At 31.2% G+C, this 26,410-nt stretch overlaps 2 protein-coding genes across 4 annotated transcripts in view; both read left to right on the top strand.

Moving 5' to 3' along the window:
• Positions 1-15,922, top strand: part of LOC108554896 (uncharacterized) — a 64,984-nt gene extending 49,062 nt beyond the window's left edge. Inside the window, exons 1-2 of one of the 3 annotated variants that reach the window (XM_017910310.1) lie at positions 13,997-14,555; positions 15,500-15,922. In XM_017910310.1, coding sequence (XP_017765799.1) covers positions 14,006-14,555; positions 15,500-15,513 — 564 coding nt within the window. In that variant the 5' untranslated portion in view covers positions 13,997-14,005 and the 3' untranslated portion in view covers positions 15,514-15,922. Of the gene's footprint in view, positions 1-13,996; positions 14,605-15,499 lie in introns of those variants that run through there. The other 2 variants (XR_001890727.1, XR_001890728.1) reach the window with 2 other exon arrangements.
• A 280-nt stretch (positions 15,923-16,202) lies between these two features.
• Positions 16,203-26,410, top strand: part of LOC108554902 (NACHT domain- and WD repeat-containing protein 1) — a 47,980-nt gene continuing 37,772 nt past the window's right edge. Inside the window, exons 1-2 of the mRNA XM_017910314.1 lie at positions 16,203-16,515; positions 17,714-17,893. Of these exons, the coding sequence (XP_017765803.1) occupies positions 17,785-17,893 (109 nt within the window). The 5' untranslated portion in view covers positions 16,203-16,515; positions 17,714-17,784. The remainder of the gene's footprint in view (positions 16,516-17,713; positions 17,894-26,410) is intronic.

Here is a 26,410-nt window from a genome sequence, read left to right as displayed (position 1 = left end):
GAAAGTCGTCTTAAGACTGCCGAAACGCTTAGTCATTTTTCTAATGCCAAATGTCATTACTGCGATCTACTGCTGGAAAGATAAGATCATAATTAAATCTAGATTATAGAGGCATAACAGATGCAGAATACGTAATCTAGTCGTGTGTCAGCTTTAACCCAAATCACGTGGCACCATGTATCCTAGTCACCACGTGCACTCTAACAACTTATAACACTCTAAGAGTCATTGTTTACTCGTAATCGATGCTTTGACGTATAATTAACAGTCACGTAGCTAATATGGCATCATTTTTATGTTAAATTTTTTATTTATGTTAATTTTTTTTATTCTTAATTTTTTATTTCTGCATTTCAGAATTTTCATTTAATAATTAAAGTGGCAATTAGTAAGGAGTACATTTACAACACGATTGAAAAATCGTGACATTTAAACTGTAAAAATATTCTGGCTCTCAAGTCAGTATCAGGTCAAGAGGAGACAGAATATGGGTCAAAATTGATTCACCTTCCTCGACCGACTGTTAATATTACTCTACTGTAGCATATATTAAATGTATTATTAATAGCACGTTTGATCTCTTCCGTTTGACCCTCTGTCATTCGTCACCCATGTTATATCTCCAGATCACTTAATCTGTCATACAGTCTATGATATAATCACATTCACATTTATTACGTGACAGATATATATATACATATGTGATAATACAATTAATATTATATTTAATAGTGATATTATATCTAATAGAAATTGTTAAAATAATTAATGATGTAATGTAAAAAGATCGTTTCTTTCGATATTCATTACGAATTACTGTGAAACTTCGACGTTTGTGTATATATGAGAATATACGATTCAAATTTACGCGCCGATAAGCGCGACCTATTCGATCGAAGTATCGTCTGGGGTAACCCATTCAACGGGAGTAAACGCGGCAATTATGAAGCGAAATTGAATCGACCCGCTTGGATGATATCATTAACGATGTTTAAATTATTTTGTTCCATTGAATATGCATGATTCATTGGATCTGCATTGTCAGATGTGAAATTAGATTGATTTTAGGTTAATTACGCGATACTCGAGATACATTGTTTGTGATTCTCATTTGGAAATGATTAATCATTTCACGATTCTCCTCGTGAATGGTAATCAAATTAATATGATATTTTCGGTGATATTTCTCAAGAAAAATTTAGGCTGTTAATAATTCGGGGATCATTATACAGTAGATAAGATGACAATCAGTTAGGTAATTGAAAAGTTAGTAGAAATTTGATTTTAATATTTTATGTCAATGTTTAGAAATAATAGGGGAATTAATTTTTCCACTCATTTGTTTCAATAAAAAGTTGGCAATAGCAGTTACTGAATTAAATATTTAAAAAAATAAAAAGGCCAAAGAAGGCAATGAAAAATCACTATTGTAAATGTTGTATAATTTATTTCTCTCTCTCTCAAAGAAAAAGGTATAGAAAGAAATAACTGCTAGTAACTGATCTAGTAATTTTATGCATTAATTATTTTATATCAGAAAAAAGTAAATTTTTATATTTAAAATAATATTTATTTAAAACGTTATTTATATTTTTAATAAAGTTATATGTTAAAAATGTTTTTAAATTAATTATGAAGTCTGTAATAAATCTATTATTATCCTAGAAGTTTGTTATTTGAATAGTGTTGTGTACATACATAAAAGCAATATCGAAATAAAATTTTTTGTTTTGGGAAGTTAATTAATTTTTTCGGTCTAATTAATTTTTCATCCGCAGCTCAAACAAACTTTTACTTTCGAGTTGTATACCGCTTTAAAATGATGCCTCATTTTTATTTACGATATTTTATACAAATCGTATAAATGGCAAAAGGAACTTTAGCAGTGGTACTGTATTTGGGATATAAAAATCCCTAAAATACTGATTGTAAGGAACCTGTAAATTCCAATCAACATAATTTCTATATTATATCAAGCACTTTAAGCACTATAAAAAATTCAAAGGAGTAATGAATATAAATTTCAAAAAATTACCAAATAGTAACTAACTTGAAAAATATTAAAATTCCGTTAAACTTTTATCATTCATTACATCATTCATATTTTATAATGTAGAAACTCGTTTCTCAGAAGTTAAGATGAAACGATTTTGTATATACGAAGGCAGCGTGGTCGATATGAGTTGCTTGTCTTCTCTCAGTATGCACTATGACTAAGAGATACTGAGCACTTTGCATGTGCAATAAAGGACACTTTCTTGTTTATGTACACTTTATTACAGGATATAGTCGTTTGTGATTTCGAATATGACGTAGTAGCATTATGTTGAGTTGTGTTGCGTTCTGTTCTGGTTCTGAATGTGTTCTGTTCGAGTTCTGAATGTATTCTGTTCGAGTTTTGAGTTCTAAATAAGATCCTTATGGATTCTGATTGACTTCTGAATGTATTCTGTTCGAGTTCTGATTGTGTTCTGACCGACTTCTGAATGTGTTCTCTTTCAGTTCTGATTATGTTCTGTGATATCTCGTGTTCTGTTCGATGTCACCTCGAGTCTTTCATGATTGGTTAACCAGTTAGCTGTGACTGACGAGTATACTCGTCATGGAGAAGTGGCAGGATTTTGTGTCGTGACGAGTATACTCGTCATGCGTAAAAAGTAGTGACCACTGGCTATTTAAATTGTAATTTTTGTGAAAAATAAAACATATTCTCAAATTTCAAGATGTTTGGAATATTTTGAAGCCAGGTCGGAATAAAACAAACAAATAAAAAATATGAATAATTTGAGATGAACTCATGCGTCCCCGTATGCACCGGTTGAAACAGCTTATCAGTTCGCATAACGAATTTATTTATGTGCGATGATAACGTATTTTAGATGTTAGCGTGAAAGGAGCAAAAGCAAAAGTCGGAAAACTTATTTATGATAGGGTTCCTTCAGGGATGGTTCGTCACAGGACAAATGCGTGACGCTGACCAGACGCTGAGCCATTGATGGCTGCTGGCCCGAAGTTACCTAGCTATTTTTCGACGGTCACTAAAATTCATAGATATCCATAAAAACTAACCAATAAGAGAATAGATGTTACCCAAATAAGTAAATATTAGTAATAAAATTGTCAATTTTATAAAATAAACTCATCTTTTTGATCCAATATTTTAACAGCGACACTTACTCTGCGATTGACGAGTATACTCGTCATCGCCCGATTTTCGCGTCACATATAGGTGCGCGCTCTCAAAAGGGGGCGCCACAGTTAACTGGTTAAGGGTGGACGTTGATGGCGGAAAGGCCCTATTTTGCAATTGGACGTGTGTATATCTGAAAGATTTTATGTTTGAGAAGTAAAAAAATCTCAAAGAACTTGCCTTTCATATTGTTTCGACAGTCAATGTCGTAATTTATATGTAGATGTCCGTTCGTCCCTTCAATGGGTCAGTCGCAAGTTGGTCCAACTTGTTGGGTCTGGTGTTGTATATTTGTGCATTGGCTGCACCATTCTCACAGTCTAAACGACAAAGTGAAACAAAGTAATCTTCTTTTCATATTCTTCAGCATACTTGAGCGCTTGGCATCTAGTGTTGACTCGCTGTCGCCTGAGCGGAAAGTATAGCAAAATCGGCGCCGCACTCAACTTCACGCCAGTCCCTAGTGACCGGGACTAGATTTTCCGTTCAGGCCTCGCCGGTTCGTAAGGCCCGGAAGGGACCATATGATGGCTAACCGTGGCGTGAACGGAACGGCACGTAAAACCGGCGTGGCGTTTAACGTGTTAACTCTTTGCGGATGGAGCGGTTTTGAGTAAACCGTACCATGGGACTGAGCCACTGCCGCGATAGTCATTCAAAACTACCAGCGCTCATTTTTGCTTAAATGCGATTTTCGTTCATAGCGACGCTGACAATAGGGACATAAAACAGTCCACCACTTAACTTGGGACGTAAGGGTCCTAGGGCCGCAACAGCGGACGCATATTTGTGTTTCTCGGCCATAGCGACGCATTTACGTGGGACACATTTATGCGTCCCTCGGTTTTATCAGTTGTTTTCGTCGAACGCATATATGCGTTTCTCGGCCAGACTGATAGCTTCCGCAAAATGCATATACGTGGCGCTCGTCCGCAATATATTAGTGAATCCGCTGGAAGGACAACGAGACACGTCTAACCTTCGTTGTTACCATCGCAACAGATTTTATTAAACGGAAAAAATATGTGTTTCCAATCTACACAGTCGTTACTCTATGGATTGGGAAACTAATTAACGTTGACAGCACTCGTTGATTGGCATCCGTAACAAATTCCGATGATGACAGAAATGACCTCGATTTCAATAATCGGAATGAAGAAATAAAAATAAAACTGTGGATCGATAGAACGTCGCCATTGAAAAGAGAACGAAACGGCGATTGAACGATCCGTGAATTACCAGTAAAATGCTTCGACAACATCCCTATTCAGTCTGTACCAGACTGTGCACGATCGTTTATATTTCATTTGTACCAACCTCCCGGAAAATGTAGTCTCTATTGAAAAACAGTTAGTGGAGAATACGCTCGTTTTACTCTCTCTGATCGATTACGTATTTCCGTATATGCGGAGATGGATTGATCGAACCGGCGTTAAAGCAAAATTATATCTATAACGGTTAAATTGGAGGAGAAAATTACAAATCGTGAATTTCTCTGTTCAATATTGAAATTCAATATTGAATCTCGAATCGCGAAATTTGACGAAGGATAAAACAAATGACGTCCGTATGGAAATTGAATGAGAATTCTTGAATCGTGTAAATATCTAGTAACTTTTTGTTTGAAAGTTTACGCTAACATGGGAATCGAATTTTAAACGCGAATTTTTAATAACTTTTTTATTTTATGTTTCGTATGTTGAATTATTAAGTTTCAATTCGTTCAAAATCCTGGTAACTTTTTTGTTACTGCATCCGTTGAGCGATAATTCTATAGAAATTGTACGATACGAATCTCTAGTAACTTTTCAATTTTGTCCATTGAAAAATGGCAATATGAAAAATATATTTGCAATAATGACTTTCCAAATCCTCCAAATTCCTAGTAACTTTTTCAGTTCTATATTTATTTAATATTTTTGTGCTTTTTTAATTTTATATTTGTTATTCGTTTTTATTGTTTCAAATGCGTAATAAATTTTTGCAAATTTTTGCAGTTAAAATTATGTATTATACTAATCTCAACTATTTAGTACTTTCTCAGATTAGAATGCTGTAACTTCAAAGTTACTAGAATTAATAGCACCAAAAATTTTATAGCGAATTTTTAAAAATTATTTTCTCTGCTATACCGAGTATGCGAATGTTTGCTATTGCATAGAAACTGATTTTCTTGTTTATTTACAAGTTATAACAGTAGATGGACAAAAGATTATTGGAAAAATGATTTTTTATTCTTGGGTGCAATTCATCTTGTGTTCAATTGGAATAAAGCTATGGAAAGAGTATTTCAAACTTGGATCAACTGTCCTTAAAGAAATGTATTGTCATTTGAAACTTTTATTTCACGCTTCTTGAAACTTTCTCTGGTGTACCTCGAAGGACAAAAAGAAAAAGAAATGAAGTGGAAAGAAGAACAATGACTCTAGCTAAAGGTACTAAGAACGTATTGTACAGAGTTTTCTTTACTCTCTATTTCTTCTCACCCTTCCAGAGTTCCACATTTTCTCCATTTTTTCTTCGCTGACACATTTTTTCCTTATACACGGTTCACTATTATTGCTCTTTTCGTTTCATTAAATTACTTAATTTTGCTTTATTAAATTATCATTGTAATTTGGAAAGGTCAAACCGAAAAGTACAAACATTTGATTCAAATAATTTAATATTTACTTCAATTGTAAAACAATTAAATACTTATAAAATATTTCTTTTAATATTTCGTATTTGATTTTTCAAAAATACAAAAATTTTAGAAAATATAGAAATGCTGAAAGTGATACGTTATTACTCTCTTTAAATTTATATGTAGTCAATTTTTATATTTATATTTATAATTATTTTTAGGTTATTATAGGTATTTAACATACCTAAAATTATAATTCCTAGATTTATATATTTTATTTTTATTTTTATATATTATAAATAATAATGATAAAATCCTGTAATTTACACAGATCAAATGTTTATTTATTCTTAGGAAAATCAAGCACTTAACTAAATTTTTATTGACTTTTGATATATCTGATATATATACATAGTAATCCACGGGAGGTATTGTAAAAATAATTATAAATATATCGAAAGAAAAATCGCGAACTGGAGAGATCAAGACGATAACGTTGAATGCAGTATATAATAAAATACCCATACATTAGCATGTAACTTGAAAGTTACAGGGGCCCATAGAGGGTTAAATTCTATGATATTGCTTGATTTTTGCAAAAAGTTAGAGAAATAGACACTGTCTATAGTTATTATACGAAAAAAATATTCTTTTGTGACAGAATAACGCAAATACACCGGGAGTAATCTCAGGAATTCTAATTGAATCTGTTAGTAGTTTGTTTAACTAACTTATTTAATTTTGTACACTTTTTTCACAAACGGTACTGTTGAATGCTGTTTTGTTAAATCATATTCAATAATATTTTTCCTGTACATATTGTCATCTCTTGCCATTTGTTATAGCCATTACAATTCAGTAGAATTTAACTGAAAAATTCAATTATATTGACATTTTCGACTAATATCGTGGTAAGCTAATTTTTTTACATACATAAGAGAGAAAAATCCCATTGAATTGTTATAGTCATAACAATTCAATAGAATTTGATTAAAATATATAAATAAGCTAAATTAAGTTTGTAGATTCATAATCTATTGATATATTTTTTAATATTTTATGTAATAAATTATAAAATTTTATAGATTTGTAACCAGTTGAATATATCTACTTGTATCAGCATATAGATGACTATACATGCTGATACAGTCTGGTATGGTTCGATAGCTGATCTATTCAATAGGCTATAAAATTCTATAGGTTTATATATATATATATATTCGTTTATGTAATTATCCATGACAATTGCTCTTTATTAAAATGTTGGAAGAACTATGGGGATACAAAAAATACATAATTAGTGAATTTTTATATAATCTTAAAGATTGAAATAATTAAAGCCTTTCATTAAAAATTTTTCTACACAGTAAGGTAATATTAAATTCCAAAAATTTTATTTTTATTTGAAATGATTATAAGGATAATTTACTTTAATAAAATATATAAGTGAAATCTTTTTCACATATATTTTACCACACGCCATACAAATTATAATTCACACGAGGTAATTCATTTCTTAAAATATTTGCAATTACAAAATTTTACACGTACAACTTGCAACTTACACCCCTTTTTTATTTTCGAAGTACTGTGTTCAAAATAATATAAATAATATAATATTATTCGTATATATATACTATTTATAAATAGACACAATACAGATAAATAATGGTATGATTAAAGTGTGAAAGCTTTGTAGGAACTTTACAGAAATATAGTGAAAGGTGAGACGTCTGAAATGCATAGCAGGTAGTAGATATTCTTCTTTCTTTGTCCGTCGTTGTATGTCTTTGAACGATGAACATATAAACATGCTGTATCACGTATCACTTATTCTTTATGGACAAGCTCTTTGATATACCTGTTACATCAGTCGCGACATCTACCTGGCTAAAAGAATTCCTTTTCGTGTATATTTCATAAACCTTCAGAGAGAACCAATCAATATAGTATCATACAACTTTTATTCTTAATACAGGTTCTGCACTCTAACTCCATTCTTTTGCAGAACAAATTCGCAACACATAGAGCCAACATAAAACTCTTGTAATAAAAATATAATTCAATGTGAATTTATTGTTCTAAAATAAAAAATTTAATACCATATGTTATACAGGGTGTCCCAGAAACGGTAGTACAACCGGGAAGGGAGTGATTTCACAAGTAGAAACGAATCGAAAATGAAGAATAAAATTTTTATTATTCGAAGCTTTATTTACGAGAAAATCTACTTTGAATGTTCGCTGAGTTCGTGTGCACTTAGCTATGGCTTATACGAATAGATCATCGATACACGAATATCGGTTGTACAATCGAGGAGGGGGTTATCCTAGATGAAAAAACAAATCAAAAATAAAGAATAACATTTTTTCGTTTGAAGCTTCGTTTATGAGAAAATCGACTTTGAATATTCACCGAGTATTCGTGAATTAACTATGGCTGAGATGTATTGGCTATAAGTATATCAGCATTGGTGATACAACTGAGGAAAGGGTCATTCTACATGAAAAAACAAATCGAAAATAAAGAATAAAATTTTTACATTTGGAACTTTGTTGTTAAGAAAATCGATGTGAAATATCCATCGAATATATTGATATACTTCGAAAATATAAGAGAAAAAAAGAAAAAATTCCCCTCCCCCCAAAAATGAAAAAAGAATTCCTTTTTGAGAATTTGTACTACGTATATGATTCTTTACATATTACGAATTGCAAGACGAATTTTGTCCATAAATTTTGGACACGTATATCTTTTCAATAAAGCTTTTTCGTGGATTTTTTTTAATCTACTTGACGTCAGTAACAAGTAGTTTCAGTTTGGTCCCAATCTTTTTGGGTACCCTGTATATTCATATAATAATCGTGACAATTTATGGGAATAATAATTGCAACAGAATGTTTAATAACATATATTAAACACGGTTTGAAAAACCTGTTAAAATGTCTCTTGCACAGAGTCTTATTTTTGAAAAAATTTCTTCATCTTCTTCATTATTATAGAGTATAATGGCAGAAATAGTAAAGTATGTTTTACCTAGCCAACAAAATTACTTTCCGAGTCTTGAAAACACTTACATTGTCCAAAATCAAACACACTTGTCAGGATTATGCTTATTCAAAATGGCATTGTATCATGCTATAGTAAGAATTTCGATTATCCGCACTTCCGTCATTCGAATTATTCATTATTCGAATACTCTGTTCTCTATTATTCAAACATTTTTTCTATGTAAATATTTCAATCCAAATTGATTCATACGCAAGAAATTTATTGCAGAAATCGGTAAACGTTTAGTATAATACAGCAGTCACATATCTATTTCGAATAGTGAAGCAGAACATGAATATAATGATGATGACACATTTTGAAGCATTTGGAGTTTGAGATATAGGGCTGAGGTAGTACGGGGCACAAAAAGGATGTACTTTTACTGAATTAAATTTACTAAAAAAAAAAATCACACTCACTCGTGTGATTAGTAGTTAAGAAAATTTAGGATTCATAAATTCTTCATTAAATTAGATTTAAATTTGTTATTTGTCCCTATTTTTGTTGCATACATTCAATATTCATGCTCTTCTGTTTTGAAATGTATAAAAATTAAAGTAAAGAAGAAAAGAAAGGTGTGTTCTATTATCCGAAAATTCTCTCATCCGAACACTAATGTCCCCTAATTAATTCGGATAATCGAGATTTTACTGCATACACCTACAAGGTGAATTTGATTTGCGAAAAAGGGAAGATAGAATGCAAAATTTATACTATCATTTAAAATTTTGTCGTGCTATTTTTAAATTTTTCATCTGAATTTCAGGATTTTGAAAGTTTCCTTGATATTTGAAATTCGTTTCTAGTTTCAAAACAAAACGAATGAGTCGAAAATAAAACGAATACTGTGTAGGTGAAAATTGTCTGGAGTTCCTAACAGTCTTCGTACAGTCGATTGCGGAAACATTTATTGCTTTCGAGTATTTATAGTTTCTACTGCAGACAGTTCATTCGATCTAATCAACTGTGTAAAAAAACTCAAGGTTGGAAGCATATAAAAAATTGGGAAAAACACTTTAAAGAAATATTTTCAAAAATCTGTCTGAAATCTATTTATTATTAAGCATTTCTTATGAAACTTGAAAAAAAAGAAAGTATGAAAAAATATCAATAAATAATATTAAATGATATATTTAAAATTATGAAATAAAAAAAAATTTCAAAATTGGTTTAATTTATTGTTTCAACTTTGTATTATTATGATACACTATACGTATTTTTATTATTAAATACTGGTTTAATTTTTATCATAAAATGGTAATAGGAACAGATAGTAAATGTTTTCAGTTGAGGTTTTATATTTCTATTAAGTATAGTCCGTGGAAACGGTATAGTGAGGCCGTAATTTAAGACATTAGGGGGTGACACCGATTGATGTAGCTGTATTCAATATCGTACACGTTCTATAGAAAAGCACTTTAAATCTCAGGTTACAAAAGTCATTTATGGATTGATATTTAAAATTTCTCTATGAACTGTGTATTACGTAGAGAAAAGTAAATTATGTATTTCTAGAAATTGCTTTTCAAATTGTATGTTATATAACATTTACTTAAATATATTAAAAAGAAAAGTAATTTCCGGTTGACATTATATGGTCCTAACCTATATCATTCTAACCTATATGGTCCTAATTCTCCTATATCTCAAGTTGTTATTTTTAATAAAAAAAATGTGAATTATAATGAACTCATTATATTCATATTATTAATGTTTAAATAAAGAATGTGTTAAGTCAAATAAATATATATTCAGCCTCTTAATGTTAAAATTATCGATCTATAAAATTTATCTAAATATAATATGTATATAGTTAATATTAATTAAAGTGCTGTGATGAAGATATAATTAATGATAATTAAAGTGCAGCGATGAAGGTATATGCTGATAGGAATATATAATTACATTTCTGTCTGAATAAAAGTTAATATTAATTTTACCAGAAAGAACTGCATATTTCCAGTAATTAAAAAATTAAATCATAAATCAGTCATTTTGAGTCATTTGTTAGTTGTAGTATTAATTAAAATTCATGAACTTAGTATAGGCTGATTTAATTAGAATGAGTTGTTTTACTTTTGTACAATTTTTTATATTTCGTCTTACTTAATTTTTCATGCATTCATTGGAATTCAAAATTTTCATTGCCAGTATTCTATATATATGGAAAATTAATTTTCCTCTTTATTACGACCTTTATATTACATTATATCCTAATGCCTTTTTAGTTATTAGTCATGATTTATATTTAATTTATATTTCCATGGCTAGATGGTTATTTAAAAAATTAATTTTCAAAAGTTATTTAATTTTTTTATATTTTCTTGTACTTTAATTTCTTTTTTTTGTATATCTTGTTATTAGAAATTATAATGTAATTTCCAGTATTTCTTTTATTTTATTTTCTTTGTTGTTTGTATTTTCACTTTTACTATTTAAAGCTCTTGCACTTGTTTAATCAATTATTTATCATTATTAGAGTATTTTCAATTTTATTATAAAATACTTATAATTAACTTTCTTTTATTAAACTATTATATATCATCCATTAAATCTATGTTCAAAACTTCAGCGACCAATTGTTCGGTTAAACGTCGTTAAAACAACACAAATTTTGCAAACTCTCTGAAACTCCTCACGCACTCAAAATTTTCCCCTTAATGGTCCAGTTGTACGTAAAACAAATTGTTTCTTTTCTCTTCATCAGTTTTCGTTAACAACGTAAATCGATGGGTCTGATTATAACGGATCAATTTAACCCGCATAATTGCTGCTCATTAACCAAATTTCCTAGCAATCTTTCATCAGCACTCTCGAGCATAATAGACTGCCTTGCCATCTGACCTGGATTTCCGATTGCAGCGCCACTCGTGTTACCTCTTGTATTCTGAAGACTGGGATTCTCTGTCCACATTTAAATTATGCCGTCGTAATCACGCCAATATTCAGTTCTAGAACATCGATATGAATATATATATTTGTATGTTATGTATAGAGTTCACCTAAATACGACACGTGGCCACAAAGCAGTTAAATTGCAAGTAATATCTTTAGCCGGGACAAAGTTTCTTGTCGGAGACTAAATTATCCGCTAACCACGTCATAAGCACGTTTCTAAAGTGATTAGTGTAGGTTGGTATGAGGCAAATAGTAAAATGCGGGAAGGGATATACAGGGTGTCTTTTTAAGAAATGACGAAATTGATGTTCCTTTTTCTTTGTTGAAAGTTTCCCTTTCTTTTATTTTCTCTTTTTGAAGAGTGGAGAATAGGTGTAGGTGTTGATATATTCAGTTCCATTCTTGACTTTTTATCTGTTCTTAACCAACGTTCATTTTTATAATTTTTTTGTTTAATTTAGAAAATGTGTTTTTAATATTCTATACGTAATTGCGAATTTTTATTTTATTTTTATTTTTGTTCACACAGCACGATCCTGTATATTGAATGATAAAAATAATAGAAATGACTTAAAAGGAATAAAAAATAATTTTAAGGAATGAATGTTAACTACATAGTAATAATAGCTGAAATAATAAAATTTGTTTATATCTGTTTTATTTATTTTATTGTATAGTTTTATTAATTATATTACATTTTACTAATTTTATTGATTTGGTTAGCAAACTTTCCATTATTTATCAACTAAAAATCTATATTTTATTTACTTTTTTACCTTTGTTTTTTTCTTAAATAGTTTCTTATTTAATAGATTTTTCTTTAAAACAATTTATGATTTAATTTCGTATTCAGCAAAATTTATATTTTTCGAGAATTTGATGTTTGCAGCACGTATCCGAGCATAGGATGTTCTGTTCAAGATTTCATAAATGCAAATTTGAATGTAGCAGGTGGATGAAAGAGATCTAATGAATAGAAAGTATCTGTGCATTGCATAAATCCTCATGAAGTATTATTATAAAATTGAATAATAATGCACTTTGGTAAATAGTAATCAATTTAAGTATAGGAAAAAGAAATTTTATTACAAAAATAGAAAACAATAAACAATGTTTTATTTTCTTATTCAATTATTTTTATTTTATCTATTGTTTATATACTTTTTATGTCGTTAAGGAAATGGAACAGTGCAAAAATATATCTGAATTTTATATAGTACAGTACTAAGTCTGTGAAAATAATTAATGTAGAAACAGTGGATGAAAGACGGATTTGAAAAATGTTTTCAACTAAATCGACCAACTATAAATTAAAAAGCTTTTACGACCGCAATCAATTCGGTATATAAGGAGAATCGAAAGACAGCGTCATATCCAAAGATATCATATAGGACCATAAAGTGCTGGGATATGTGTATCCGTCCTTTTTCTTCTATTTGTTTGGACGTACGTATTGGAAGCTTCACTTTTGCTTGGTAATGTTATCCCTATTGTAAAATCTGATCAAATGACTGTAATAACACAGAAGAAAGTCTTAAACCTCTATAACTAGAATCATATTTGTTTGAAAAAAGACAAAAATTATAATCTATTATAATATTTATTTACACTTGAACTTTGGACTTTTCATAATTCTTATAAAAAAGTATTTTGTTCCTCCATATGAAATTAAGTGGAAAACTGAAAAATACAATTGCATACCAATTAGAGAAAAAAAATTGAATTAAAAATGCATGGATGTACGGATATCAATTTCCAAGTTACATAATGTTATAGACAATTAAGAGTTAGTAAAAGAACAAAAGAATGTCATGAGAGATTATTAACTGATTATTAACTAATCATATATATAATTCTTTTGTCATAACACTTAAATAATAAACATACCTTCATGCACTAAACCATAATTATAGTTGAGTGAATTAAAACAGAAAATATTAGGGAAACACTTACTCATTTATTCCCTATATGCTTAGAGATGCATACTAGCTTTTTCATGGTACTACAAAGTAGCCTATGCACACACCTTTTATTCCAAAGAAATTAATTTTTCATCTCTCGTATGAACGTTTTTGGTCATACTGAAGAATAACAAAGTTGCTCAATCTTCTCCTGAGACACCCAGTATATCATTAAAATGCTCCGGCGAAATTCATTCAGGAGGCGATGTTTTCAAAGCGTTGCTATCCCCTTGATGGCTGAAGGTACATATACATTCGGGGAGTCTGGAAGGAAATAAAATGGAAGAGAGAGAAAAGAAAAAAGAAAGGATGGGGATGCATTTCCTGACGGAGCAGCTAGAAGGCTCGTTAGTAAGATTACCTCGTAGACCTCTGGCTCCAGAAACCGAGATATTCACTGTTAAGCCGGATCTGCACTTGACGAACGAGCGTAAACGAATAAAGCGAGCACAAACGAGCGCGAGTGAACATAAACAAAAACGTGCGAGCTCGAACGAATGTGTAGGAATAATCAAAATCCGTTTCGCTTCTGTTTATTGTCCTTCGATTCCAGATGGCTTTGTTATCGTTGAACGAAGAACTACGGGCACTAAATATTCAATCATCTTGTCCATACCATATAAGTACGAACGAATATTTTTCTACATTATTGAATCGTACTGCACTAATCATGAAACGCGTGACAGCCATGCGATGCAACGGTCTCGCGTGATGCGCAGAACGGTGCGCAAAAATCTTGCCACTACGCAGATCACTAGATATACGTATACTACGTTCCGTCGACACACGTTTGGGTTAGTAGCTGTGAGTCAGAGACACTACGTTGTCGGTAAGCAACGGGTCACGTTCGTTAATGTTCGTTCGCGCTCATTTGTCAGGTATAAACTCGGCTTTAAGTGAACGATCCGCGTATTAGATTGGTTAGGCGAGGGCTTGTAATTACTGAGAAACTCTTGAACGTCACCTTATCCTCTTTACTTCTTTTTAGAGCACTTTGTAGCGAGTTTATGGAGTAATTTATCCAAGTTATCTCTCTTGTAGAAGTTTCTTCACGAACGAAAGGAACGAAGAACGATTTTAATTTTTCTTTGTTTCTTTAATTTTTTTGTTAAATTGAAGCTTTTAATATGTGATTTTATTATCAACTGTCTCATTTCACCAAAGGTTACAAGGGAATATAAAATTTCTAGTGTTATAATAAAATTTGATATTATATATTAATGTTTTGTTTTAATTTATAAATAAATAGTAATTTTTAATTAGAGTAAGTTTATGATTATCTTTTGTAAGTTGTACAAAAAGTTTCTTCTTTACCAACTAGAGAGAAATTCATTTATTTAAATTTTGCACTTAAACCATTTTTCAACTTTCCAGCTTTTAATTCGACTTCTTTATTTTTTACTTTCATTAGCTTTTAATTTATATTTCAGCTCTTTTAAGGAGATGCACTCAAATACTTATTTATTCTATTAAACTTTAAATTAATATATTAAAATATTTTTTTATTTTCAAATTGTAAATAGAGATACTATAATGAATTTACTTTCGTGTTAATATTTATTTATTATTAATAAACAATTATTAATGGTAATAAAAAGATATTAATTTATATCTTTGTTACTTTGATACTAAAAGTTTTTATATTTATATTTACTTTATATTTAATTTTAAAATAATATTTTTAAGTTAACTTCTTTTAAATATCTTTAACATATTTTTTGTAATTTCTATCTTTCCTGAAGTTCTAAACAAGTTGTAATTTCTCTGTTACAGATTCACCAGAATAGGGAAAACCAAAAAAAGAAAAAAAGAAGAAAAATGGGTTCAACATAATCCACGAGGAAAGATTTCACGAAGGAGTCGATCGAAGAAGAGGAAAATGCGTATCATGTTCGTCATTTGACCAGGACCATCAATCAGCAATACAATTTCAGTACAAAGACAAAAAGAAAAGAAAATCTAAAAACGAACGAAAAAAATAATCGAAAAATTCGCGAAGACAAATAAAAAAAAAAAAAAATTAAAAAAAGAAATAAAAACGGAAAAATCACTTCCGAGGAAAGTACAATAAAGAGAAAACGAAAGAGGGATAATAAGAAACAAAGACAAAGCGAGGACAATCTAAAACAAAGTTACCTAATTAATTAAATCAACGTACATTGATTAATAGATCGAATCGATTATACGTATTTCTATTGACGACTGAGAATATATATATTCATCTATATATATTATATATATATATATTATATATTGAAGGTTAATACGAGAGATTATTATCGATCATTGTTAATGTTAAGAGATATTTGATGTTTTAAAGTATTATAGAATGAAAGGGGAATAAAGAAGGAGAATAAGAAACGAATATTTTAATTTTATGAATTATATAGTCGATTTAATGTTAATTTAGTTAGCAGAAAAAATCTTCCTATCGCAAACGAAATAAAGAAATCGAGAAGAAAATATAGTAAAAAAATTGGAAGTAAAAGATTTAAAAAAAAATTATCGAAATTGGTATATAAGATTAAACGATTAAGTAAGCTGAAGGAAACAATCAGATTATAAAGAAACGATATTATAACGAATATAGTAGCTGTGTTTGAGAAATTATATGTAGACGTTGAAAATATACTATTATATAGTTGTATGGTATCCATTGGGTCCATATTTAGAGAGACTATCAGGCAGAAATAAACTTGTTTTTATTGTTATCACTGAAAATACCAGAAGAACAAAAATATTTCCAAGGAAAAGAAGAAACATCGAACAAAGAACAGTGAAAAATAAAGGTGATTATTTAGAGTAAAATACTTAAAATATTTCATGATATTGCCATAGATTTAAAATTTCAGTTGTATTTTTTATAATTATTTTATTGTGTAATATTGCAAAATATGATTTGCTAATTAATGTTTCTAGAATAATATGATATTTCTGTAAATAGTAGTATAATATTAGAAACAAACTAGGTTTTTGATTAAAAATTTTTGAATCAATCAGGATTTATAATTTTTAATAAAAAATGCTTTTTTCAAATGTAATGTTTTTTTCCATTAAACCTTTAAGTAAATTTAATGAAACATTTGATTTCAATCGTAGATTTTATTTGATTTTAATATTCTTTTCACTGTTTTTGTTTGTTAAAAAATTTCTTTTACGTGCTATTGAAAACAATTTATTAATTGAAACAATATAACTAATTTAATATATTTCATGTGTAAAATTTTCATTAATTATAAAATATATGACATAAAATTGAAAATGAATCATAAGTTACAAAGTTTTATTAATATTTGTATTCTACAAGTGTATATTCTGTCATAAAATTATTTAAATGTGATCAAATTTTATTACATTATTTTATCATTGTACATTTATTATATGTATTCTCACGATGAATATATTAACCAAATTTGCATGAACAGAAATGGAAAAGTATTGCTTCCCTGATAATAAAACTTCCAAATATTTTTTTTTGTAGATTAAAATATAAACTATTAACATGGATTAAAGAATACAAATTACCGTTGCTACTAAAATTTTCTTAGTGACATTTCAAAGTATCTCTTAATCAAACATTTTAATGTGATTTTCAAAAAATAGAAAGAAAGTGTGAAGAAAATCTTTTTCTTCAATGAAATCAATGCTTCCTAAAATAACCCAATAAATTTCTTTAGAAAATATTAGTTTGATAATGTTTTACCAGAAAAACAAATGATTTTGGAAATAAATAAACAAAGTATTTAAATAATTTAAGTTTTCTTAAAAAACTAAAACACAGAATGTTTATATTAATATATCAGAATATATTATAAAATTATCAATTATTAATAACCCTCTATGAATATTCCTTACTTTATTACAAACCAAAATTATCAAATTAGCAGTGAAATCGAAAAATTTTGTGATAAAATATGATAATGTTCGTATTAAAATTTCACTTTTGTCTCGATTCTGTGATGTAATTATTTAATTACTTTGAATCAGTTCAAACTTCAGAATATTTTCACGGAGACTGGAGAATGTTGCTCTGAACTGCGAGGCTAAGCGGCTTCAAAATGAATCTGGAAGTGGAACTTATCGCAGGGGTGATTAAGGGTGGACCACCCCCCAAAAACCTGCCCGCGCCGAGGCTCATTAAAATTTTCATCGCTGGAGAACGGAATGGTCTTATGCTCTAATCACATTCTTTTATCGATATTCTGATTCGTGTATGTCTGGTGTCCTTTAAATGACACATTTTTGAATTCTGCTATAATGCAATTTAATATATGTAAATAACTTTATTTAAAATTTCAGAGGAAATATTTAAAATAAAAATTGTGTGACAGTAATTTTCATTTAACTGAAAATTGAAAATTTAGAAATTTATTTAAAAAATTGGACATTAATATTATTGGAAAAATTTAAATATTATATTTGTGACAAATATTGTTAATAATTCAATATTGGAATTTAAGTAATTTGTACTTAATAAAATACTTAACGAGTAAATAATTTAAAGAAAGATATAATTGATTGAAGAAATTTTATTTTAAAGATTAGATCAGTTTTTAAGGAATCTGTTTTTAACGAATGCAAAAAATGTGTCATTTAAAACAAGCATTTATTTGTAACACGTGTACTGCCATTTTTAACCCATTAGACGTTAATGTTTAAAGAATACATCATTTTTTTCTTTCTAATAATAGAATTTGGAATTTTTTCTAATAACACTGTTATTTTAATCTAAATCTGAATTTTATCTGTAATATCTATTGTATAATTCTTGTAGAGTTTACTTTCCCGAATACAAATCATAATCGAAATTGTTCCATCACCCTCAATTTTCAAAAATTGTTTTTCTAGGAACGCACGATTTTTGACTAAAATAAGGTATTGCACGAAAGGTAAAAACATTAGAACATTCATTCTCATCTTAAAAGATTATTTTTTAACTACTTTATATTAAAAAGTCATTCGTATTTATGTATCGAATAACAAAGTTTTTGAAATAGAAAGTGATATAGACAAATTTCTTATAATTTTGCGATTAGTATTAAAAAGTACATGAAAACGTATACATATTATGCATATAAAAGCGTGAGTTCTATTAGACGATGATTTTGGTGTCGCTTACGCGTGACTACGGCCCTGGCGAAGCTAGATGTGCGAACAATGGCTGCGTGGCAGCAAAATCCCACTTACGGGTTCTTAATATATATTTTACGACCCTGTCATCATTCAGGATTGTCCTAATATCGTTTCTATATGGTTTCTTCTTCAGAAAAGTCTACAGAATACGATATCGTGTAGCAAATTCGCGTCAGATAAAGAACCTTTTATAAAAATGCAAGAATATACGTAAAAAGTGCGCACGGCGGTTCATTTTTAAATTTTGATGCCCAATTATAGTTATTCAGGAACATAAATAATTATAATTATGGACATTGATAAACTCGGGATACTCTCACGTAACTTTTAAGATGAGAATGAACCTACTATCCTTCTTACTTTTTACGTAATATTTCATTTTAGTCAAAAATCGCTCATTTTTAGAGAAACTCAAATTTTTCGAAAACTATGGGTGATAAAGCAATTTCGATTACAGATTCGTGTTCAGGAAAGTAGACTCTACATGAATCACCTATTGGATATTACAGATTAGAAGAAAGTTAAAATTTGTTGGACAGTGCAATCGAATTGCAAGCAATAGAACTATTAAAAATATAGTATAGCATATTAAATAATACAATTTCTATGAATGAAAATTTCTGTAATAATAAAACCTACGACTAATCAGTTTGTAACATGTTACAATGATTTATTTTCAATAATAAAATGTAATAATCTAGTAAAAATTGAAAATGCAATATTTTTGCAAATATATTTTATCTACTTATAAATATATTTTATAAACAGTATACAAAAGAAATGTTAATTTAATAAAACAAGTCAATTATTACAAGTTAACTTATATAACAAAGAGGAAAGAAAGTCTTCGTCAAAAGCACTTAATTCATAGCTTTAATTAAAGTCTTTAATTAGGCTTTAATTAAATCGTAAATAATCATTTTGTGATAAGAAAAGAGTAAAAATAAAAATTTCCAAAGAGTAAATAAAAATAACAAAAGAAAATGATTCAATAATTTCAAATTTTTCATTGTGTTAGATTAAAAACGAAATTTAAATAGAGAAACAGGCATGAATTGAAAGCAATATTTCTGCTGTCTAATGGGTTAAATCAATACAAAACGCTTCGTTTGTTAATTTATAAAATTGTACAATATATGTTCACGTGCATATTTGTTTGTCTTTGTGAATCAATGTAACCAACTACTTCCTCAGTTCGTGTGTTCGTCTTTTCATATGCCTATCTAGCTGTCGATTTTGTTTACAATTATTTATTGAACTTTTGAACTTGTTCAAGGGGCTACGCAAACCTAAGTGGGCATGAAACTCAATTTTTTAAGAATATTTCTATTTAAAAGCATAATCTTTCTAAAATGTTCTACAGAAGTCTATATTAGCATATATCGAAATGGCGTAATTTTTTGGTTTTAAATTCAATCATTTTTCTCAAAAGTAATTTCTTGGAGATGGTGTCAGAAATATTGCAAAAGTTGTTATCTTAATTTGACTAAAATTTAATATAATTTTTGATATTTTCATATTCCTATATTCCTAAATTTTTGGGTTCCTCTATTTCTACGTTCTTACATTTCTATTGCTTTGAGAAATGAAGGAAAGGGTTCAATGTAAAGCTTACTAACTAACAATAAGGTGGCTGAAGGATCTGAGCTTCGAAACGAAAAATAACAGATGAGGCAAAGTTTATTAAGAAGCAAAACGGAACAGAATCTTGATAGTGATGACTTAAAAACTTGAAGGGAAGATTGATTGGAGCACTGATTAGTGATTCACAACTTCATATTATTTTTAAATATAATTAACACGTACATCTACAAGTTGATGTTTGCACGTAGCCTTGAGAGATGATCAGCAAGGAAGCAAGCAGTTTGCAAGGTAGAGTACCGAGTCATGATCATCTATCTAATTCTGAGATGACTGAGAAGATAGACAAACGAAATACCAATACTAGAATCGAGTCATTGGCCTAATTTTTAGAGCAATAAATGGAAGACATAAGCTGGAGTGTCGTTTAGCTTGTCTAAACACTGATTTCTGTATGATTACGGTGACATAAGCTGATGGATAGCAAAGGAAGCGAAGAGACAAGATTGCCAGCTACTCAAAAAATATTTGAGGAGATAACTTTTATTTAAACATCGAATATGAGCTGTTAGAGAATATTACACGTGCTTCGAATTATTTTATAGTACCCAGTGAGTAGTTTTATTTTCCTAACATTATTCCCATACAATAGTTCTTGAGATTCTTCTGTCATGATGTTGCTCGACTGGCAGAGGCCATTGTTTTACGATAGATCTGGTCAAGGTAGCTGTTAAACTTCTGATGATATCAATTCTGCGCAATCCATCACCACCTAAATGCAACTTGATTACTTTAGCCAATGCCCACTTGATCGATGGCAATATTTCATCAGTGAGAGGTGTCATGGAGTCTTTCGTGATGTTGGATTCTTTCTAATACCATTTGTCTATTTCCTGAACTGTCTGAAGATACTCTCTAGACCTAGATTGTTCCTAGAAGTGTCGGAGTATTTGCCTAATTAGCTAATATCTCGAAAGTTTGGAGGGTTTAAGCTGCATTATGGATGGCTGTACTATGCGTTGCACACAAGAAGTCCGCTGAGCAAAACGTAGGATCGAATCCTCACTAACCCCTACTAACTCACCCATTCTAATGCAATCGCAGAAGTATAGTAAACGCGCTTCCCTATTGGTAGAAATGATCCTTTCTTATTAGTCTGATCATTTAGAACTGTGTGACAAAGAAAGCGAACGAAAGAATCGAGACAAAGTGAGACTTCAGATTTTTCCGATGAATATTCATTTCCAATTTTATTTAACACGTTAGCTGCCACGTGAGTCACCGGTGATTGATTGACACTGAACTTTCCGTTTAGGCTGCGTCAGTCATCGGTGACTGACAGTATAAAATGCGATAAGAAACTGAGAAATTACATTGTTTTCATAAATTTTAAGTAATTTCAGGATTGTATCATTAATGTACTCAAATATTGCTTATCAAAAAACTTTAATGGATTTTATTGACACAGTTTAAACAAAAAAACGGTTGTCCTTTACAGATGTCACAAAATGTGGCAACTTGCTTTGTCATTCTTCTGACCATTTCTCTTCCAAATCGCGCCATATTTATGTTTTGTTTATCATTTTAACCATGTTACATGCAAATTATTTAAACATCCACCAGCACAGAAAGACGTCGAAGCTATCACACACCCGCAATATTACTCACTACCAATAGGAAGACACACCCACCACTTACATTTCACATCAATCAATCAGTAGATAGACAAAACTTGTAAAACCACAGAGACAGCAGTCACGAGGAGAATTCTCTTAAAAATCTCACGAAAACAGGACAAGCATCACGACCAGACTATCAACCAAGACTCATAACGATGAACTCAGCGCGAGAGACAGTAATATGTCAGAATTCTGTAGTTGAACCCTAACCAGGTCTAGCTCTATTAATTTAGAGTAGGTCGGCAACATCGAGTATTGAGTATACATTGAGTATCTCAGCAACATTGTCGCATCTGCGTAAACGGGCCTTACAATCCCACCGTACGAGTTGCAGTTTCGGGACGTAACAACTTTCATATTCGCAGACTTGCAATGTATTATTCGAGTATAGGAATTTTACGGATATCTTACGCCTATGTTAACGTATAACGTTACCAAACCTGAGGATAGTGATTGCGATTGTCTTGGAAGAGTGGGCATGTTAGAGGCGGATCGAGTGAAATATGTATTATTCGAGTATAGGAATTTTACGGATATCTTACGCCTATGTTAACGTATAACGTTACCGAACCTGAGGATAGTGATTTCGATTGTGTTTTGGAAAAGTAGGCATGTTAGAGGCGGATCGAGTGAAGTACCTCCTTTGCCTCTGTGCAGAAACAGTGGACTTCTTGTCTGCAACGCATAGTGGAACAGAACTTAACGCTGAACCAATTAGAAAATGGTCAGGTGTGAACATTTTTAGGATCTTCAGAAAGTGGCCAAAGTGACTGTGTCACTTTCATACAATTTCAATCTGTGCTAATAAAGTGGAAAACGCTTCAAACGTGAGTGATATGTCTCCAATGATCCTTCTGACGCGAAACTTGGTCGATTTCACTGCTATCCTCCAGTTGTCAACTGAATGAGGAATTCTAGAGGGATTGAAAGTCTATTTTACTCTTTCATTGTTGACTGTTTCCATTATCGCGTTACTTTCCTTTGAAGTTAGGTCAAAGAACTGTCGTAGTTCTTCATCAATTTTTACTACAATCGCTAGTGGTGATAGAGCTGATTCCTCTTTTGGAAACGAATCTTTTTGACAAAATAGACTGCTGTAGTCTGAAGACAACTGGAGGTGTACCTTAGGTAAACTTCGTTATGCAGATGAAGACTATGAGGAATCTCTTATATTATAAGTTTTGGCACGTTCGTAACGTCAGATTATCATAATAGATGTTGTTGCACCGCGTGGATGTAGATGAGCTCCACGCGGAGGGGGCAGCGTTGGTATACTTGTGTTGCCCCTTTTCTCAGTGTGCCGAATCTTTACGAGACACTGAGCACTTAGGTGTTGTAATAAAGCGCAGTTTGTCTTGGTTGTATTTACACTTTATTACACGATTATGATTCGTTTATGTGTGATTGGTGTGTGTGCTGTATCGTCTCCGCCTCTGCCGTTTTTCGTCTTGTCTTCCGTCTTCCGTTTTCTGTCTTCTCGTTTTCTCCCAACTACCGTCTTACGTCTTCGACTCCTCAATACCGTCTTACGTCTTCGAGCTCTAGTTCACGTCTGATGTGTCTTGTCTGAACTCCAAAACCGTCTGATGTTTTCTGTGTGAATTCTCGCTAACGTCATCCGATGTGTTCTGTTTGATTTCTCCAAACCGTCTTACGTCTTCGACTTCTCACGATCGTCTGATGTCTTGTTTTATAATTTGTTGTTCCTCAAGAAGGACGGCGAGGCGCGTCTTCCAATTATTATTGCGGTCGCAACAGATGTAGGAATGGAATGACGGCCCTGAAAGAATATCAAGAGTGTTTGGGCCTAGGCCTAAAGTGACTGCGTGCAAGGGGATCGACTGCAAACAATGTTTATGATAGACTCGAATGAAAGTTTAGTGATGAGTCCAGAGTGGTTGAAGTACCTTGCCCACCGAGATTGCATAGAAAAGGGCATGGTTGAGAAATAAAGCCTGAAAATAAAAGAGGACAGAATGAATGGTTAAAAGTAAGAGTGCAAGGGTGTGAGAGGGCAGTTTGCAAAGACAGTCCGTCAGTTGCAGTCTATCAGTTACTGTTTTAACCCTTTTAGTACCGAGCAAAGAACAGGTGCCTATGCGAAGGCACTAATAAAAATTTACTAATAAAAACCAAACTAAGAATGATACTTCAAAAATTCAAAATGCACCATATTACTGAAGAAAGGAAGAATAATGTAATGTCAATTGTGTTTCAATATAAAACATAGAAACAAGTTTCTGTTCTAGAAACAATATTTGCACGTAAGAGTAATCATCGTTTGATCACAGTTTTATGTAGGTCACGTAGTATGAAGTATAAGTATTACATTTTCGATCATTTTTAATAAAATAACCAATATCAGTCCTGGGAACGAAAGGATAACTCTATGGCACCAACCAGCATAGAGTATAACAAGAAATTAAACCCGAAAACAATTTTTTAAATTCTTTTGTAATGAAATTAGACCGTTTATAACGTTTTACAAATTTATTTTGAGATAGAGCTTTCTCGCAATGCGAAGATTAAGGCGCCATCGCATACGCAACGATATATCGTTGTCTGACACTAAAAAGGTTAAAAGTCAGTTTGTGAAAGTCAATTGTAAGAGTCAGTTTTAAGAAAGATTAGAAAAATGTGCCCATAGCAAATCTCTCTTGTCTCATAGTTAGCTGCCGCCATTCTGTTAATAATAATATAATAATATAATAATAAGCTTATTTTATTCTATTAAGAAGCCAACATTACTATCTTAAGTCAATCCACCCAAAAATGATCCTACATAGATGTGTTAAATTGGCTTAGTTTCGATGATAGTGTGAGACGTATGAACTGCTTGAAATATTTTGACCATTTGTCCTCCTGTTGGTTTCTACTTGTGACAACAGAGATTGTGATAATAGTCTTCTTGGAAGGTTCCAGGTGTGGAATCATATGCAACCTGTTTCTCAATACTGTCGAAGGTTGTTTTCAGGTTTATTTACCATTTTGTAGATTGGAATACCTCGTAGAATGCAAATGCACCGCGCTCGCATTTGCATTCTGTATACTGAAAGCCCCCTTCAATGTTGAGACAGTGTATTTACTATTTCTCACGATGATATTCTCTCCTGTGAAGATATATGCAAATGCAGCTGGCAGAGGGAACGTCTCTCAATATTAAATCTACCATGGTCAAATAACCGGTGAATAGAAAAGAAGCAGCAGCTTTATAAAATGAATTAACAGATAAAATGGATTCTCAATTAACATTGAGAAAATGATTGTACGTATATTGGAAGAAAAATCGCGAAGACCAGTGATTAAGGTGATATCGTTGAACACGGAATTTTTAATGAAAACGGTGATTTAGGCTATGGTAGGTTTAATGTTAAATAAGCTCTTAGTATCGAATGTCTCGGAAGTATCACTGTGTGTCTTCGATCGTAGTTGAAATGGAACTTTTGAGAGATTTCTCGAGAATCTATGAAAGTAGTTAAACGATAAAGACAATACTGGCGAGAACTTGCTTAAGATTGAACTAATTAAGACCGTGGAGTTTGGTCCTGAAGTGCTCCAATTGACTGTAGTGAATCCAATAGTGTCGAGTGTCTTCTAACTCGGATGGTGTCAGGGCAAGTTGATGATTTGGCCTTTGTTGATGCTATAGATACCGAAGATAATGATGTTCATGCTAGGTATTCACAGCTAAGAGTCTTTTTAACCTTTTTGCTATGGTGGGCGTCGCCGCGGAGTCGCTACCGCGCCGTGTCAATGATGGAAACATTACGATTGTGCAATCTTTAGCATTCAGGGTTAATTCTTTTAAAGAAGAGAAAAAAAAGGAAAAGTCGAGCATCGCAATAGCGCTTGCAATTCTTTGCGAAAAGAATTAAGCGTAACGGTAGCAGCCATCTTAATTTTTGGTTCAATTTTTGTGGCCGGTGACTATAGTCACCCAACGTGTGTAGATGGCGTCTCATGGCCGGTGATTATTGTCACCCGACGTGTAGATGGCGTCTCGTGGCCGGTGACTATTATCACTCGGCATGTGTAGATGGTATCTCGTAGTTTGTGAGTATGGTCACCCGACGTGTGTAGATGGCGTCTCGTGGTCGGTGATTATTGTCACCCGAGATTTGTAGACGGCGTCTTGTAGTTGGTGACTATAGTCACCAGACGCGTGTAGATGGCGTCTCGTGGCCGGTGATTATTGTCACCAGACGTGTGTAGATGGCGTTTCATGGCCGGTGATTATTGTCACCCGACGTGTGTAGATGGCGTCTCGTGACCGGTGACTATTATCACCCGA

The sequence above is a fragment of the Eufriesea mexicana genome, unplaced genomic scaffold (genome assembly GCF_001483705.2).
Source record: "Eufriesea mexicana isolate 0111107269 unplaced genomic scaffold, ASM148370v2 scaffold93, whole genome shotgun sequence".
In the NCBI taxonomy this organism is placed as follows: domain Eukaryota; kingdom Metazoa; phylum Arthropoda; class Insecta; order Hymenoptera; family Apidae; genus Eufriesea; species Eufriesea mexicana.
This window is presented reverse-complemented; position numbering and strand designations above follow the sequence as displayed.